This window comes from Argentina anserina, chromosome 4 (genome assembly GCF_933775445.1).
Source record: "Argentina anserina chromosome 4, drPotAnse1.1, whole genome shotgun sequence".
Classification (NCBI taxonomy): Eukaryota; Viridiplantae; Streptophyta; class Magnoliopsida; order Rosales; family Rosaceae; genus Argentina; species Argentina anserina.
This window is the reverse complement of record NC_065875.1, coordinates 26,253,221-26,267,194: the sequence shown is the minus strand read 5'-3', so window position 1 is coordinate 26,267,194 and position 13,974 is coordinate 26,253,221. Positions and strand designations below refer to the sequence as shown.

At 38.1% G+C, this 13,974-nt stretch overlaps 2 protein-coding genes across 3 annotated transcripts; both read left to right on the top strand.

The window, feature by feature from the left end:
• The first annotated feature begins 4,326 nt into the window (after positions 1-4,326).
• LOC126791288 (myosin-binding protein 3-like) lies at positions 4,327-8,509 on the top strand. Of its 2 annotated transcripts, XR_007671808.1 has the most exons (5): positions 4,327-5,879; positions 6,025-6,228; positions 6,321-7,693; positions 7,797-7,942; positions 8,080-8,509. XR_007671808.1 is itself a non-coding variant. In XM_050517720.1 (4 exons), the coding sequence occupies exons 1-3, from the start codon at positions 4,505-4,507 to the stop codon at positions 7,676-7,678; spliced, it is 2,937 nt and encodes a 978-aa protein (XP_050373677.1). In that variant the 5' UTR covers positions 4,327-4,504; the 3' UTR covers positions 7,679-7,693; positions 7,797-8,509. The 2 variants fall into 2 exon arrangements, 1 of the variants encoding a protein (XP_050373677.1); XM_050517720.1 differs by having other exon boundaries at positions 7,797-8,509.
• A 1,820-nt stretch (positions 8,510-10,329) lies between these two features.
• LOC126791302 (cysteine-rich receptor-like protein kinase 43) lies at positions 10,330-13,863 on the top strand. Its single transcript, XM_050517738.1, has 6 exons — positions 10,330-10,567; positions 10,659-10,798; positions 11,271-11,481; positions 12,293-12,527; positions 12,655-12,805; positions 13,226-13,863. Exons 1-6 carry the CDS (start codon positions 10,504-10,506, stop codon positions 13,709-13,711), a joined length of 1,287 nt encoding a protein of 428 aa, XP_050373695.1. The 5' UTR covers positions 10,330-10,503; the 3' UTR covers positions 13,712-13,863.
• Positions 13,864-13,974: the final 111 nt, after the last annotated feature.

Here is a 13,974-nt window from a genome sequence, read left to right as displayed (position 1 = left end):
ACAAATTAGTTTGAAACAAACTCTGATTATATACCATGAAAAACATGTTGCCATTCTATTTCAGCTTCAAGTAGTCAGAGATAGTGATAGTTTGGGCAGGCAGGAGTGGCTTCTTAGTTCATGCGCATGAAAGAAGAAAGAGGAGCGTGCACTTATAATTTTCCCAACAAGGCAACAATATACATGCATGCTTATATAAATATCATCCATACATAAAGACATAAAGTATATTTGAAGGCTAGCTAGTTCAAAGCTCTGAAATTTTATCTTTGGCGAGAACTGAATGAGGTAGCCTCACATATACAGGGGTTTGATTTCGATTATTCAACCTGCATTATTATTACTGTGTTGGCGATCTGAGCGTGTGTACAGAAGTTATCAAAAGCCAAAGAAAATGAAAGGGATTGAGGAGCAGAAAGTTAAAGGAGGAGAGGAAGAAAGAAAGACACAGTGTCCCACATTTCCAAACACACTCAAATCGCCATCATGATCATCACAAACACTACAAATATTTATGTTGATTCTTCTATTCCCCTCTTCTTTTATCTTTGGCTTTTGATTTTTCCTATTCTTGGATTATTATTCAGAAGGACTTGGAATAGTATATTGGTATCCCATGATTTGTGTCACGGCCAGCTGTTTAACAATTAGCAAATGTGATCTTAATCATGGCTTGGGATCCCAAGTTGGCTAATTAACAATTAGCAAAAGCTTAAAAGCCTAAAACTGGTGAACATTCTTATAGTACATGCCTTTAGTTGGCAAAAACTAAAGAGTATGTGGTGGGCTTCTTTCCTATCTTTGAAGTTTGATATGCTTAATTGGAGCTACTCATCATTACTTTCATGTTATTGCACTAATCAAATTCATTAAGCTCTGTGTTTTGAGCTGTGAGATACTTGCTTGATGGTCCTTCATTGTTCTTTCATTAGGTTTGATGACTAGTAGTAATGTTGACTGGTTTCTTTGATAACATGCGATTAGATTCTTTGCCATTGGAGCGGTAAATATTCTAGCAAGGGGATATGGTTACCATATAGGGGCCAATATTATTCCTCTGTATGATTACTGAAAGATTAAGCAAAATATATATACTGATGTCAATTAGATATATGATACCTTTGTAACCACGCAAGTTATGCAGATGATGCTTAGGGGTCCCTTATGTATATATTGAAGGATATGGATTCAACCTAATCACATTATTAGTCGCCAAAATTGAAATAATATCAGATTTCATTTAAGTCGGCTATCGATCTGCAGGCGCATGATTCTGGTTTTAGATCACCTTGGTTGGTTATTTCAACTATGTTTTATGATACATGAATAACATGATATACTATAATCAAAGGCTGTATTCTAGATTATATAAGATGGGAAAATTAAGTAAGCAAATACATAAGAATCTTAAGGTGGTGGACAACCAAATGTCGAGGTAGTAAAGGAAAAGGGTCACTTGTAATCAACTTTTGAGACAAATTCTTGCCTTCAGAGCTATTCCAATAAACTTATTTTGGCCTTATATTTTGTATTCAGAATAAGCAAATGACTTCCAGAGTTTCGGTCCACAAGTTTGAGGGGCGTCTTCGTGGGCTCCGTCTCGCCCTTTGTGGGTGTTATTTCGGAGTTCGTTTCCGGTGTTTTTGGTACGGAGGAGTTTGAGCTAGTCATGGGTATTAGAAGTTCAAGCGATATGGTCAATCTATTCTATCCACAGTTAACGTTTGGCTTTGATATATTTTCTAGAAAAAAATTCGCATTCGGTACTCAAACTATTGTAGTAAGGTCAATGTAGTACACAAACTCTGAGTTGTACCAATGTAGTACCAAACTTGTAATTCGCTATCAACGAATGGTCTGAGCCTAATTTCCGTTACGGCTTCGTTATCTCGGTCACGTGACCACAAAAAAAGTACTCAACATCGGTACCAAAACTCTTGTGGCAAGATCAATATAGTATCTCAACTTTGAGTTGTACCAATGTAGTACTCAAACTCGTTTTTCTCTATCAACGAGGGGTCTGAAGCTAATTTCTATCACAACTCCATCTTCTAGGTCACATGTCATAACTTCTTGTCTTTTATCCATTTATTCTCATTTTCATTCACTCTCACTATGTCCACACTGTTATGAGCTTAGATTTCAAGGCAAAGCAACACTACGAGTTGTGTTTCTTCCAAACTCTTCAACACAATGATGACTTCTCCCAGCTGGCCAGCTCCGCCTTGAGCCACAATGTCGTCTCCCTCACCTCCTCCACCTACGACATTCGAGGCATGTAAAATGGTGCGGTCGACGGTTGATAATCTCATAGTGAAGATCTGCGATAGTGACGTGTCGATGGATCAGGGGTTCCGAGGAGAGGTGGAGGAGCTCGAAGATGGTGTTGGTGGTGAAGGAGGAGGCGGTGGGGATGAAAGGAGGTGGAGCTCCTCGATGCCACATTGTGGCGGTGAGGTGTCCGGAGCATAATGAGAATAAGTTGGTGTTTTGCCCAATTTGTAAGTTGTTTTTTAATTCTAGATATTTACTGTAGGAGATTCTTGTTCAGAGACTTAGAACCACATAGAGTTATTTAGGTAAATACCATTTTTATTTTGACCCATAAGACGAAACCGTGACGTAAATTGGCCTCAGACCCCTCATTGATAGCGAAAAACGAGTTTGGGTACTACATTGGTACAACTCAGAGTTTGGTTACTACATTGACCTTGCCACAATAGTTTGGGTACCGCTGTTGAATTTTATTTGTGGTCACGTGCATGACACGTGACCGAGATAACAGAGGCGTAACGAAAATTAGGCTCAGACCATTCGTTGATAGCGAATTACAAGTTTGGGTACTACATTGATACAACTCATAGTTTGGGTACTACATTAACGTTACCACAATAATTTGGGTACCAATAGTGAAATTTTTTCTATTTTATATTGTTACATGTACTTTTTTTATTACTTTTTCTAAGGTCGGAGTTTGTCAACCTGTTGGTTTGGATTCTCAATCCGAAATTTGGTTTGGTTTGATATTTGTATCATTCAAGCTGTTTTTGAAATTGTTTATAAGTTGAATAAAAGTTCAGGTTGATAACAAAAGAGTTTAAGGGGCATCTTATGTGAAATATAACAACATCAATTTATTGCACAAGATGTGCTCATTGATCAATATATGAAAAGGGGATATTAACACTGTTTTTGAAGTAGAGATTTTGCTCCTATTGCTAAGTGAGTTAGTGTTAGTTAGGGACTAGGGATGCCACAAATTAAAAGAATAATTGTTAATTACCACCACAACTAAAGCAAGGGGCATAACAAGGTATGGCCATGGCCCCAACCCTTTTCTTTTCAATCTGTTCATGCATAAGGCGCTGCCACCATTGAAAATAATAATTAAAATTCTACATTTTTCTAAAATTAAATAAAAATATACTATCTTAAAATTTCAACAACACTCTAATTTCTCTTTCACTGATTAGAGTTGACAAACCACAAAAATGAAAGTATCATCTTGCAAGGCAAGTAGTCAAGTTTTCTAAATTTTGGAAAAAAAGAAATGAAAAAAAAAAGCTTGAAATCTTCAATTATACAAAAAGGAAAAAACAAATGGAGAGGAGGAATTTTCATAGAGAAAAAGCTTACTTTGAGAGTGGTCCACCAACTCAATGGTCTGTGCCTCATGGGCCACCCCCCATTTTCTTTACTTGATCCAAATATTTTAAATTAGCCTACTAGAGCTGTCAAAGAATCAAGATCCAGTCTCTGGTTACTTGGAAAAATCCTAATCTTCTCCTCCTTTTACTGCAAATTGATACTCCAATTATCAAACAATTCAAGGACTTCATCAAATACTCCCCATAATTTAGCAACCCAAAATCATTTTTCATATCTGTCATTTATAAAACGGGAGGTCTTAAATTCGATTTAGAAATGAATAATTTATGTATTTTGAGTTTGTAATGTATCATTTATAAATAAGAGAACGAAAAATCTTGAATTCGACTGAAAAATGAATAGTTTGAGGCTTTGAGCTTGTCATGATGTACAAATTACGGCTCCTATTGTCTAATATCACTTGATCTGAATCATCTGATGGTTTAAATAAAAGTATTTGTATCTTACATATTATGAATTCAACTCATAAAATAATTCTGATCATTGTGTAAGTATTTAGAAAATTAAATAAAACCATGACTCATTTCCTCAGCAATCTAGTGATACACATCGTATTCTCTAGACTTCTAGTAAAATGCCAATTGTCACCTTCTTCTGTAAAAAAAGAAAGAAAAAGAACAGAAGAAACTATCACATACGATTCTTCTTCAGAAACATTCTTTGACTCAAATCTCATTGTCTTCTTCTCTTCTCTGTTTTAAGTCTTCTCTGGATGCCAGTTCCATATCCTTTCTCTCTCTGATTCCCTCTTTATTTTCTTTCCTTCATCTGCAACCCTTTCTCTCTAATTTTTGTATATACCAACCACAGAGTTACCCACTACAGTAGTCCATCAATGGCTGCCAACAAGTTTGCCACCATGTTACACAGAAATACCAACAAACTCACCCTGATTCTCATCTACGCAATCCTCGAATGGGTTCTGATCCTCCTCCTCCTCCTCAACTCCCTCTTCTCTTATCTGATCGTCAAGTTCGCCGACTACTTTGGCCTCAAACGACCCTGCCTCTGGTGTTCTAGGCTCGAGCACATCTTCGAGCCTGGAAACCAGAGCCGCAAGTCTTACAGAGATCTCGTCTGCGAAGAACACGCCAATGAAATATCCAAACTCGGGTTCTGCTCCAATCACCAGAAACTGGCCGAGTCTCAAGACATGTGTGAGAATTGCTCATCGCAGCAGGGCTGCCAAGAATGGTCTGACAAGTATGCTTTCTTTCCTTGGATGAAGCAACTTGGGATGGTTCAAGGCGGCGATGGTGATAAGGAGATTATTGATAAAGAAGTGAATTTGGAGTGTTCTTGCTGCGGTGTGAGCTTGAGCAGCAAGGTGTACCCTCCTTGTATTCTGCTCAAGCCTTCTTGGGGTGTTTTGGATTACTCTCAAAAACCGATTTTGAATTCTGATGTAGGGGTTGATGCTCACACTGAGGAAGGTGATCAGTCGGAACAAAGTGGATCGGATCACAACGGACATGATGAGGGTGTTGTTGTTGTTGTTGAAGGAAATAAGGGAGAGAATTCGGTTTCGGATGTTGATGGATGCTGTGGACAGAGAGATTATGATGTAGAGGAGACAATCAACTCAGCTTGCTGTTCTGTTTGTGACTATGTCTGCAAGGAAACTGAAACTGGGGCTAATGCTAATATGAATGTCTCCATGGATGATGATGATGATGTTCGAGATCGAGTTCAGGGCAGTTGTGATGAGAACAAGTCTTGTGGAAGTCCTCATCAGCATCTGGAGTTCTACATTGATCAAGAAGATTGCCGGTTGGTGCCGGTTGAATTGGTTGATTCTCCTGCCAGCATTGAGAGGCAAAGTCACCAGAACTATAAAGTGGAGGAAGGCCAAGGAAATAGTGATACTCAAGATGTTATTCTGGATTTCGACATGCATTTCGAGACACAAGCCAAACCAGTTGTTGAGTGCTGGCACAGTTCGGATGAGATTGTGGAGTTACTTTCATCCCATGAGAGTAAAGAGGAGAGCAAAGTTTCAGTTCTAGACTCATCCCATGAGAGTAAAGAGGAGATCAAAGTTTCAGTTACTGACTCAAACGATTGTGTTGAGAATGGAGAAGAAGTTAAGGGAATTGAAAAAAATGAAGATGCTACTAGTACTGAAGCAACACCAGCCTCCTGTCATGAGGATGATAGTCAATCAAATGCTGATATAGTAGGAAGAGAAATCGGTTCGGATGTTCATCAAGGTACACAGGTCTAATTTCATTTACTTATAGTAACGTTGTGCTCCTGTCCAACACTAAATTGCATTCAATGTTGAGTTTGTACGTACTAATGTTTCTTGAAGTTACTGAAATAATCTTACTTTTGGCCAATGTATGCACTATGCAGCAACAAATGAGGATGATGATATCCATATGCTGAACGATGAGATTGATGCAGAGGTCTCAATAGGGACAGATATTCCTGATCATGATATATTCAATGAGGACATTCAATCAGCTGGGGAACTTCTGAATTCCTATCCCAATGTGCAAGAAGATCCTTCTACAAGTTCTCCGACTTCTCCCAATGCTAATATCTATGATAATTATGGTACGCCTGAACCATATAACTCGTACATATTTCAATGTTTTAATCCTAATTGTATCTGCTAATGTTCTTTTGCATTGTTCTGTATTATATAGGTTCTAAGCAAGAAAATGAAGGTTTTCTAGAATTCAAGACCCTATCACTTGAAACAAGTGAGGAAGCACGAAATAGTCATTTCTCATTAGGTTCAGAACTTAATGAGATTGAGGAAGAGAAGGTTCTTCCTGATACACCAACTTCTACAGACCATTTCCATCAGTTGTATAACAGAATGCTACTTACCGAGAGAAGGGAATCAGGAACAGAAGCGTCAATGGATGGAAGTGTGGTGAGCGATATTGAATGTGGTGATGGGGTCCTGACTATGGAGAAGCTGAAATCGGTATTGAGAGCAGAACGCAAAGCTTTAAATAGAGTATATGCAGAACTTGAAGAAGAGAGGAGTGCTTCTGCAATAGCAGCCAACCAGACAATGGCAATGATAAATAGGCTACAAGAAGAAAAGGCAGCAATGCAGATGGAAGCTTTGCAGTACCAAAGAATGATGGATGAGCAGTCTGAGTATGACCAGGAAGCAATGCAGCTCTTAAACGAGCTCATGGTAAAGAGGGAAAAGGAAAAGCAAGAACTTGAAAAGGAGCTGGAAATATGTCGAAAGAAGGTGCAAGATTATGAGGCCAAAGAGAAAATGATGACTTTGAGGAGAATGAAAGAGGGCTATACAAGGAGTAGGACTTCATCCGGTCCTTGTAGCAATGCTGAGGATAGTGATGGACTATCGATAGATTTGAATCATGAAGTGAAGGAAGAAGATAACTTCTCTGGACAAGAGGAAAGTAGCAATCAAAACACGCCAAGGGATGCAGTTCTATATTTAGAAGAATCTTTGGCTAGCTTTGAGGAAGAGAAGTTATCTATTCTAGACCAACTCAAGGAATTGGAAGAGAAGCTTTTGACCTTGAATGATGAAGAGGAAGAAGAACATTGCGAGGATATAAAACCAATCGATCATTTCTTTTCAGAGAATGGAAATGGCTACCACGAGAATGTTGATGTTAGCAGTGAAGATAATGGCATTGCAAACGGCCATACCAAAGAAACGAATGGAACACATCATCAAGATAGGAAAATCATGGGATCAATTAAGGCAAAGAGACTTCTTCCACTTTTCAATGAAGCTGAAGATGAAGACGAGGAGTTGAATGGAGATGCAGAAGGTTATGATTCTGTTGCATCACAAGAGCACAAGAAATTTGCTATTGAAGAGGAGGTTGATCATGTCTACGAGAGACTACAAGCGCTTGAAGCAGATAGAGAGTTTCTAAAGCATTGCATTAGCTCCTTAAGGAAAGGTGACAAGGGCCTAGATCTTCTAAAAGAGATTTTGCAACATCTTCGTGATCTGAGAAGCGTGGAAACCCGATTAAGGAATTCGGGAGAGGGTATTCTTTGACAACTTCATTGACAGGTAAACTTACAAGCCTCTAGGTCCAAAATGTGAAAGTTCTTACTACAACTAGATTAGAACTGCATAACATATTTTTGTAATATTGTTTGCTTTGTATATGCAGATTGCTCGATTCGGGTCTGAAACATTGCAAATATAGATACTTGATATACAAGTCATAAATGGAATTCAGCAGTTTCAACACTTCTAAATGGGAATTTCCTGGATGGGCAGGGAAGCTCATGGCAGTAGTCTGTCTGGTGGAACATGGTAGACTACAGCAAGTTCAAATCTGCCAATTTTCACTTCTACTTTTTGTGTCTAAGTAAACCCAAATTTTTGTGGGTTGCACCCATCAAACACCTTTCAGAAGGTAAAAGGAAGATGATGAGTGTCTCTTTGTGTAGGGAGGTAATGAGGTGAAGCCACTCTGTCAAGTAAGTCTTTTATGGTGTGAGAGAGGAAAGGCCTGGTTTGCAAAGCTGGTATGATCAAAGATTCCAGTGCCAGGTGATGGATAGCACTAGTTTATTAGAGAGATGTGGTAGGCAATTAGTACAGGCACTCCTTTTTGTCATTTATTAAAATTTTGCTGGTGGGAAAGAGAAGTTTGGGGGATAACTAATCCCCTTTTCATTCTTTCTTCTGGTCTTTGCATCGTTTCATCTTATGGTCTGGATTTGATTATTATTTGAGGGCAGCAGCAAAGTTGAGAACCTTGTATATGTACTACACTACTACATGTAATCAATTCTGTAAGTACATAAAGTGAGTGTTTGTTTACACCGAGTCTTTCTTGGAGAGTTGGAGTTTAACTTATACATGTATGTTCATATGTTTGGTAGTTTTCATAACATGGAAGAATGATGATTGGGAGATTAGGGAACAATAAATCGTTTTCGATGTGGGGGTGTTGGTGAAGCATACAGACAAGTCTTGGTTGGTATGACCAGGCAATAAATAAGATGATTGCTAAAGACAGAAGTCGGTGATCTAACTCTAACAGCCAAAGAAAATTATTGAAGAATAAAGACTGGAAATGTGGACATTATGAAATTATGAACAACGCAATCATCATTATTATGAGCTCAGACTGTTGACATTGCCTTCTCCTGCTATGCTCGGGAAACTGAGAATGTGTATCTCTTGAGTTGTGATTATTGCTCAGTGGTTTCTGTTATAACCCCAACATTAATAGCCGATTGAAGACTTCTCATTCTAGCCGTTCTGCATAAACGGCCGAGTTCAGCTTTTGCTTGCTCTGCAAACAAGCTTCACATCCTCTTAATTACTCTGATTTGTGATTGTTCACGTTTAGCTTCTCAATGCTTAGATGCTTGTCTTTGTACATCAGTTCTTAGTTTGGTAGGTTTGTCTAATGGTTATTAACCATTTGTTTAGCTTGTTAAATATGTTGTAAATGTTGCTCTTCGTTTTCAAGTCAATACAGTTTCATTTAAACCAGTTTCATTCTCTTTGTTCTTCTGTCTTCATTCTTCAATAGTATCAATTTTCATTCAGTGTCATATCCTTTGCTTGCTCCCGCGCCTTGGCTTTCTGTCATTTACAAGAGAGACCGACATAGATTCCCCATTAAGAGTTTGCATATAAACAACCATTTTGTGATAACGTTTGCAATTTCTTACATTTACCTTATGGTAATTATGAAAAACTTTACCATATTTCAGAGTATCTAATGTTTGTGGATTTTAATGATTTTTATTCTTTCTTTGGTCGAATTAAATGTTTACAAACAAAGAGCACCGGTCACTACCATGAAAGATAAGCAAAGCCTTCCACACCCAGCTGATGTGCAATTTCTGGTACATCTTTTTCAGAGAGAAGAAGGTTGATAATCTTTTTCAATGCATGCATCTATATATATATATATATATATATATTGTTTAACTAATCCGAATTTGACTTGATCCTTTATAATCTGAAATTAACCATTCTATACTCGCTATAATTCTTCCCACGTGTATTACCTGCGTTGTATATTTCTCATGTGTATGATTTCGATTGCGCTAGCTCTATCATACTTTTCTTTGAAATTTCTTGTTTAGAGTTTGTTCAATAACCTGCTGGTCCTTTCGGCGGACTTTCAAATAACCGATAGACCAATATGTGAAGGGGAGAAACCTATCTAGCTAGCAAATTAGATTCAATAATCCATTCAACCAAATTTGAAAGAGCCTGATTGAATTATCAGTTCTTGTAGTCCAAACCATAGAAAATAATGAATTATTAGCTCCCTTTTAACAAGACGTTACCAGATATTATGATGAGAAAATTGCAATCTCGAATTTTATTTCCTCAGCAATAATAGAACTTAATAAACTTTGGTATATCTTTTGCTTCTTGCCCCTGAAGCAAAACTAAACCCTAAAACTAGCAACGATCATCAACCATTATTAAACCGCGACCTGCAACCTTCTTCAACCTTAAAACCCTACAATGTGCCAACTCTTGAGATGATGAGAATGAGATCATATACAAGGTTGGCTTACTGCTTCCGTCGTATATTTAAGTTTGATTCTTTCCTCCAACAGAAACTAGCATTATATTTTTGAAACAGCCACCGAGTCAATATGGAAGTCAACACGCTCAAATGCTTCCAAATTTCTCTGTTGCGGGTCCTCATATACCTCTTCTTCCACAAAGACACGATCACCAACACAAACCATAACACAGAATCCGACACCATAAACTTGTAGTTCAAATAATCCCAGACCCAACACATCATCACCGTCTAGATTTCTCCTCTGTTGAGTCTGTTCTGTTTTTTCTGTGGGTTCCTTTATGGGATATACTAAAACCCACAGAAAACCATGACCAAGTCCAAGAATTTGCTCAACAATCTCCTCAAAACATTGGGGTTCAACTCGAACAAAGGTAAAGAACCGAACCCAGAATCCAAAATTCTTTAGTGTCAGCTTCAAGATATGATCTTTTATAGTTCTGCTCTGTTTTTATTATTGATCAGAGGGAAACACTGAAGAGGACTTACAGAAAATTGCCCAACAGGAACAGAAGGTGTTCCCTTTTGAGATTTTGGTGGCTGCTACTAAGGATTTTCACCCCCACAATAAGCTCGGACAAGGCGGCTTTGGGCCGGTTTACAAGGTTAGATCCGATTGAGCTTTGGTTTGACTAGTCTGTGTTGTTGCAGAAATAAATTTAGACTAGTATTATTGGTCAAATCTTCCAAATCCTACATTTCTTGTCAAAATTGTCTTCAAGATCAGTTTTTAGCTTCTGGAAGTTGTGCATGTTTTAATTAGTGAAGATTGTGGCTCTCTAATTCTTATGGAATGTGAAGAGTTGATGTGGTAATTACATTTGTGTTAGCAAACAAAGTAATTAGAAAAATTGTCGAATTTTTTTGTACTATCACCCCTTATAATCGTAATCAAATAGTTTATGAAGATTTTGAAACTATGAATTGCTTCTTCTTTTTTTATGTCTCCCTGATTGTACATTGCAAAATTGCAACCGGATTTCACATTAAGCTTCTGCATTGTTATAAGTTAGACTAAATTTCCCTAGGAGCATTCTATTGGTAAATTGTTAATAAGAAATTGGTGATTATTTATAGGGGAGATTGGCTGATGGTAGAGACATTGCAGTTAAAAAGCTGTCACAAACCTCAAGTCAAGGAAAGAAAGAGTTCATGAATGAGGCCAAGTTGCTGGCTCGGGTGCAACACCGTAATGTTGTGAATTTATTGGGCTATTGTGCTCATGGGGCAGAGAAGCTGCTTGTATATGAATACATCGTTAATGAGAGCCTTGACAAGCTTCTCTTCAGTAAGTCCTCAGTTCTTCTGCCTCCATTCATTACTTTCAGATTTTTATTTGGCAACTGCACAATGAATGAGGCAATCTTGTTTAGGTGTCTGGTTACAAATTATTACTTAGTTTCTAGTGTTTGCTTCAAGTATGAATCTTCTGAAGTATTAGATCTGATAAAGACTATTATTATAAATTCTAGCACCACATCTCTTCCTTAGTCCATATTAATTTATATTGCAATGAGCTGCTGAAATTCGAAAGGAACTTGAACTTCCATGTTTATCACAGATCTTAGCTAATAGATTGATTCAAAAAATATTCCAAACATATTCAGCTTGATGTTCAGAATTAGATATAAGCCTGTTGTTAAAGCAGGTCTGAGTAAACATTTTCATCACATAATAGCTCGGGGATTAGCTTTTGCAATATGTTAACTATGACATATATCTCTCAATGAATAATAATTATGTCATTAGTGTAGTCTTCAGGTATAAATCTGCTCTTCCCATCTTGCACTTTATATTTTGCTTGAGCTTGTCATATTCTTGATTAACACCTTGTGTAAGAGAATAGCTCTTAAGATGTTGACTTCAACCACATTATTTGTTCCTAGTCAAAACCTACCAAAAGGTTTTGAACCTTGCCAGTGCAGAATGAATTAACTAATCTATGTCAACCCCAGGACTTTAAGCCGGCCCTATAATTCATTGATAATCTATATATAATACACATGTTACTGGCATGTTTATAATACTAATTCTTATTTCATCAGAGTGAGTTAATATTCAATGGATCTTAACACCGGATTGGTATGGTATTGCTACAGAACCGGAGAGACGTCAGGAGCTTGACTGGAAGCGGAGGTACGAAATAATATGTGGTGTTGCAAAGGGTTTGCTTTATCTTCATGAAGACTCGCACAATCGTATCATACACAGAGACATCAAGGCCAGCAACATTCTGCTTGATGACAAATGGGTTCCCAAGATTGCTGATTTTGGCATGGCTCGTCTATTTCCTGAAGATCAAACTCATGTCAATACGCGTGTAGCTGGGACAAAGTATGTTCTTTTATTATGCCTTATTACTTTCTATCTTATATGTAACCAGTCAGATGCGCAAGGGCTTGTAGAAACTAGCACAGTTTAATGATTTTAATACAGACCTGTTTTAATATGTTTGTAACAGTGGGTATATGGCTCCAGAGTATGTCATGCATGGATATTTATCTGAGAAGGCGGATGTATTTAGCTTTGGCGTGTTGGTTTTGGAGCTTATCAGCGGCCAAAGGAATTCGTCATTCAACTTAAATGTGGATGCGCAGAGCCTCCTTGATTGGGTAAGATGATACATAACACTGCTTTTATCAATATCCCCTGGCAGGTGCTGCACTCCTAGTGTTATGGTGGTGCATCTTCTTTTCATGCTCTTGAACATAAAGCTTAATCTACATCACGCATTATTCATAGGTTTGTTGAACATTTCCAAACAAAAAGGCGTAATTGTACTAAGACATGAAGTTTTTTGCCCCACCCTACAGACCAAATTTATGTTCACCCATATGTTGTGCTTGGTCTAATAGTTAAAATATTTATCGATGATTGGTCAAATAGTTTCCACAACACATTTCCACAGGAAAAGTCTGAGAGAAACTTGGGTCTGTTTGGGGTTCCTTTAGAATCGTGGGACTTAGATTCCACTGTAAAGATTTTAAGCCAGAAACTTCTGCTAAGCCTAAACAATGTGTGTGTTACTGCAGGCATACAAGCTGTACAAGAAGGGGAGACGATTGGAGATAATGGACCCGATCTTAGCATCATCTGCAGATGCTGATCAAGCAGCAATTTGTATCCAGATAGCGTTATTATGCGTACAAGGTGAACCCCAGATCAGACCGGCAATGCATCGCGTGGTCGTGATCTTATCAAAGAAACCGAACAACCTTGAAGAGCCAACTAGACCTGGAATACCAGGATCGAGATACAGAAGATCTCGCAGGCCAGTTGGATTATCTTCCACTGCTGGGACTTCTGGTGAATCAAATTCTCATTCATCCGGATCAAGCTTTACTGCAACTGGAACCAGTTCAGCAACCCATGTGGTTCAGTACCGGGGGGCCAGCTCGGCAACCCAAGTAGCAGAAGACCGGGGAACCAGTTCGGCAAGCCAAGTAGCAGAAGACCAGAGAACCAGTTTGACAAATCGAGTAGTACAAGACCGAGGGAAACGTCCTATGGAGAGTTAGGTATAATAAAATAGGAGGTTTTGTGTACCTTTTGCATTGTAGAAAGGTGTGACTGGTGAAAAAATAGTATGTAAAAAAGTTTAAATGTGAATATAATTACAGAGAAGCAACACATTCAAGAAGAAACTGAACATAACCAAAGCCATATAGCACAAAGCATATTATAAAGATCCGTGTTGCATGGCTGCATAGTATGAAGAAAAGCGTAATGTGCCGACGGTATCTTATTAGGAGCATAACACAGTCCATGTAGAGCTGAGCCG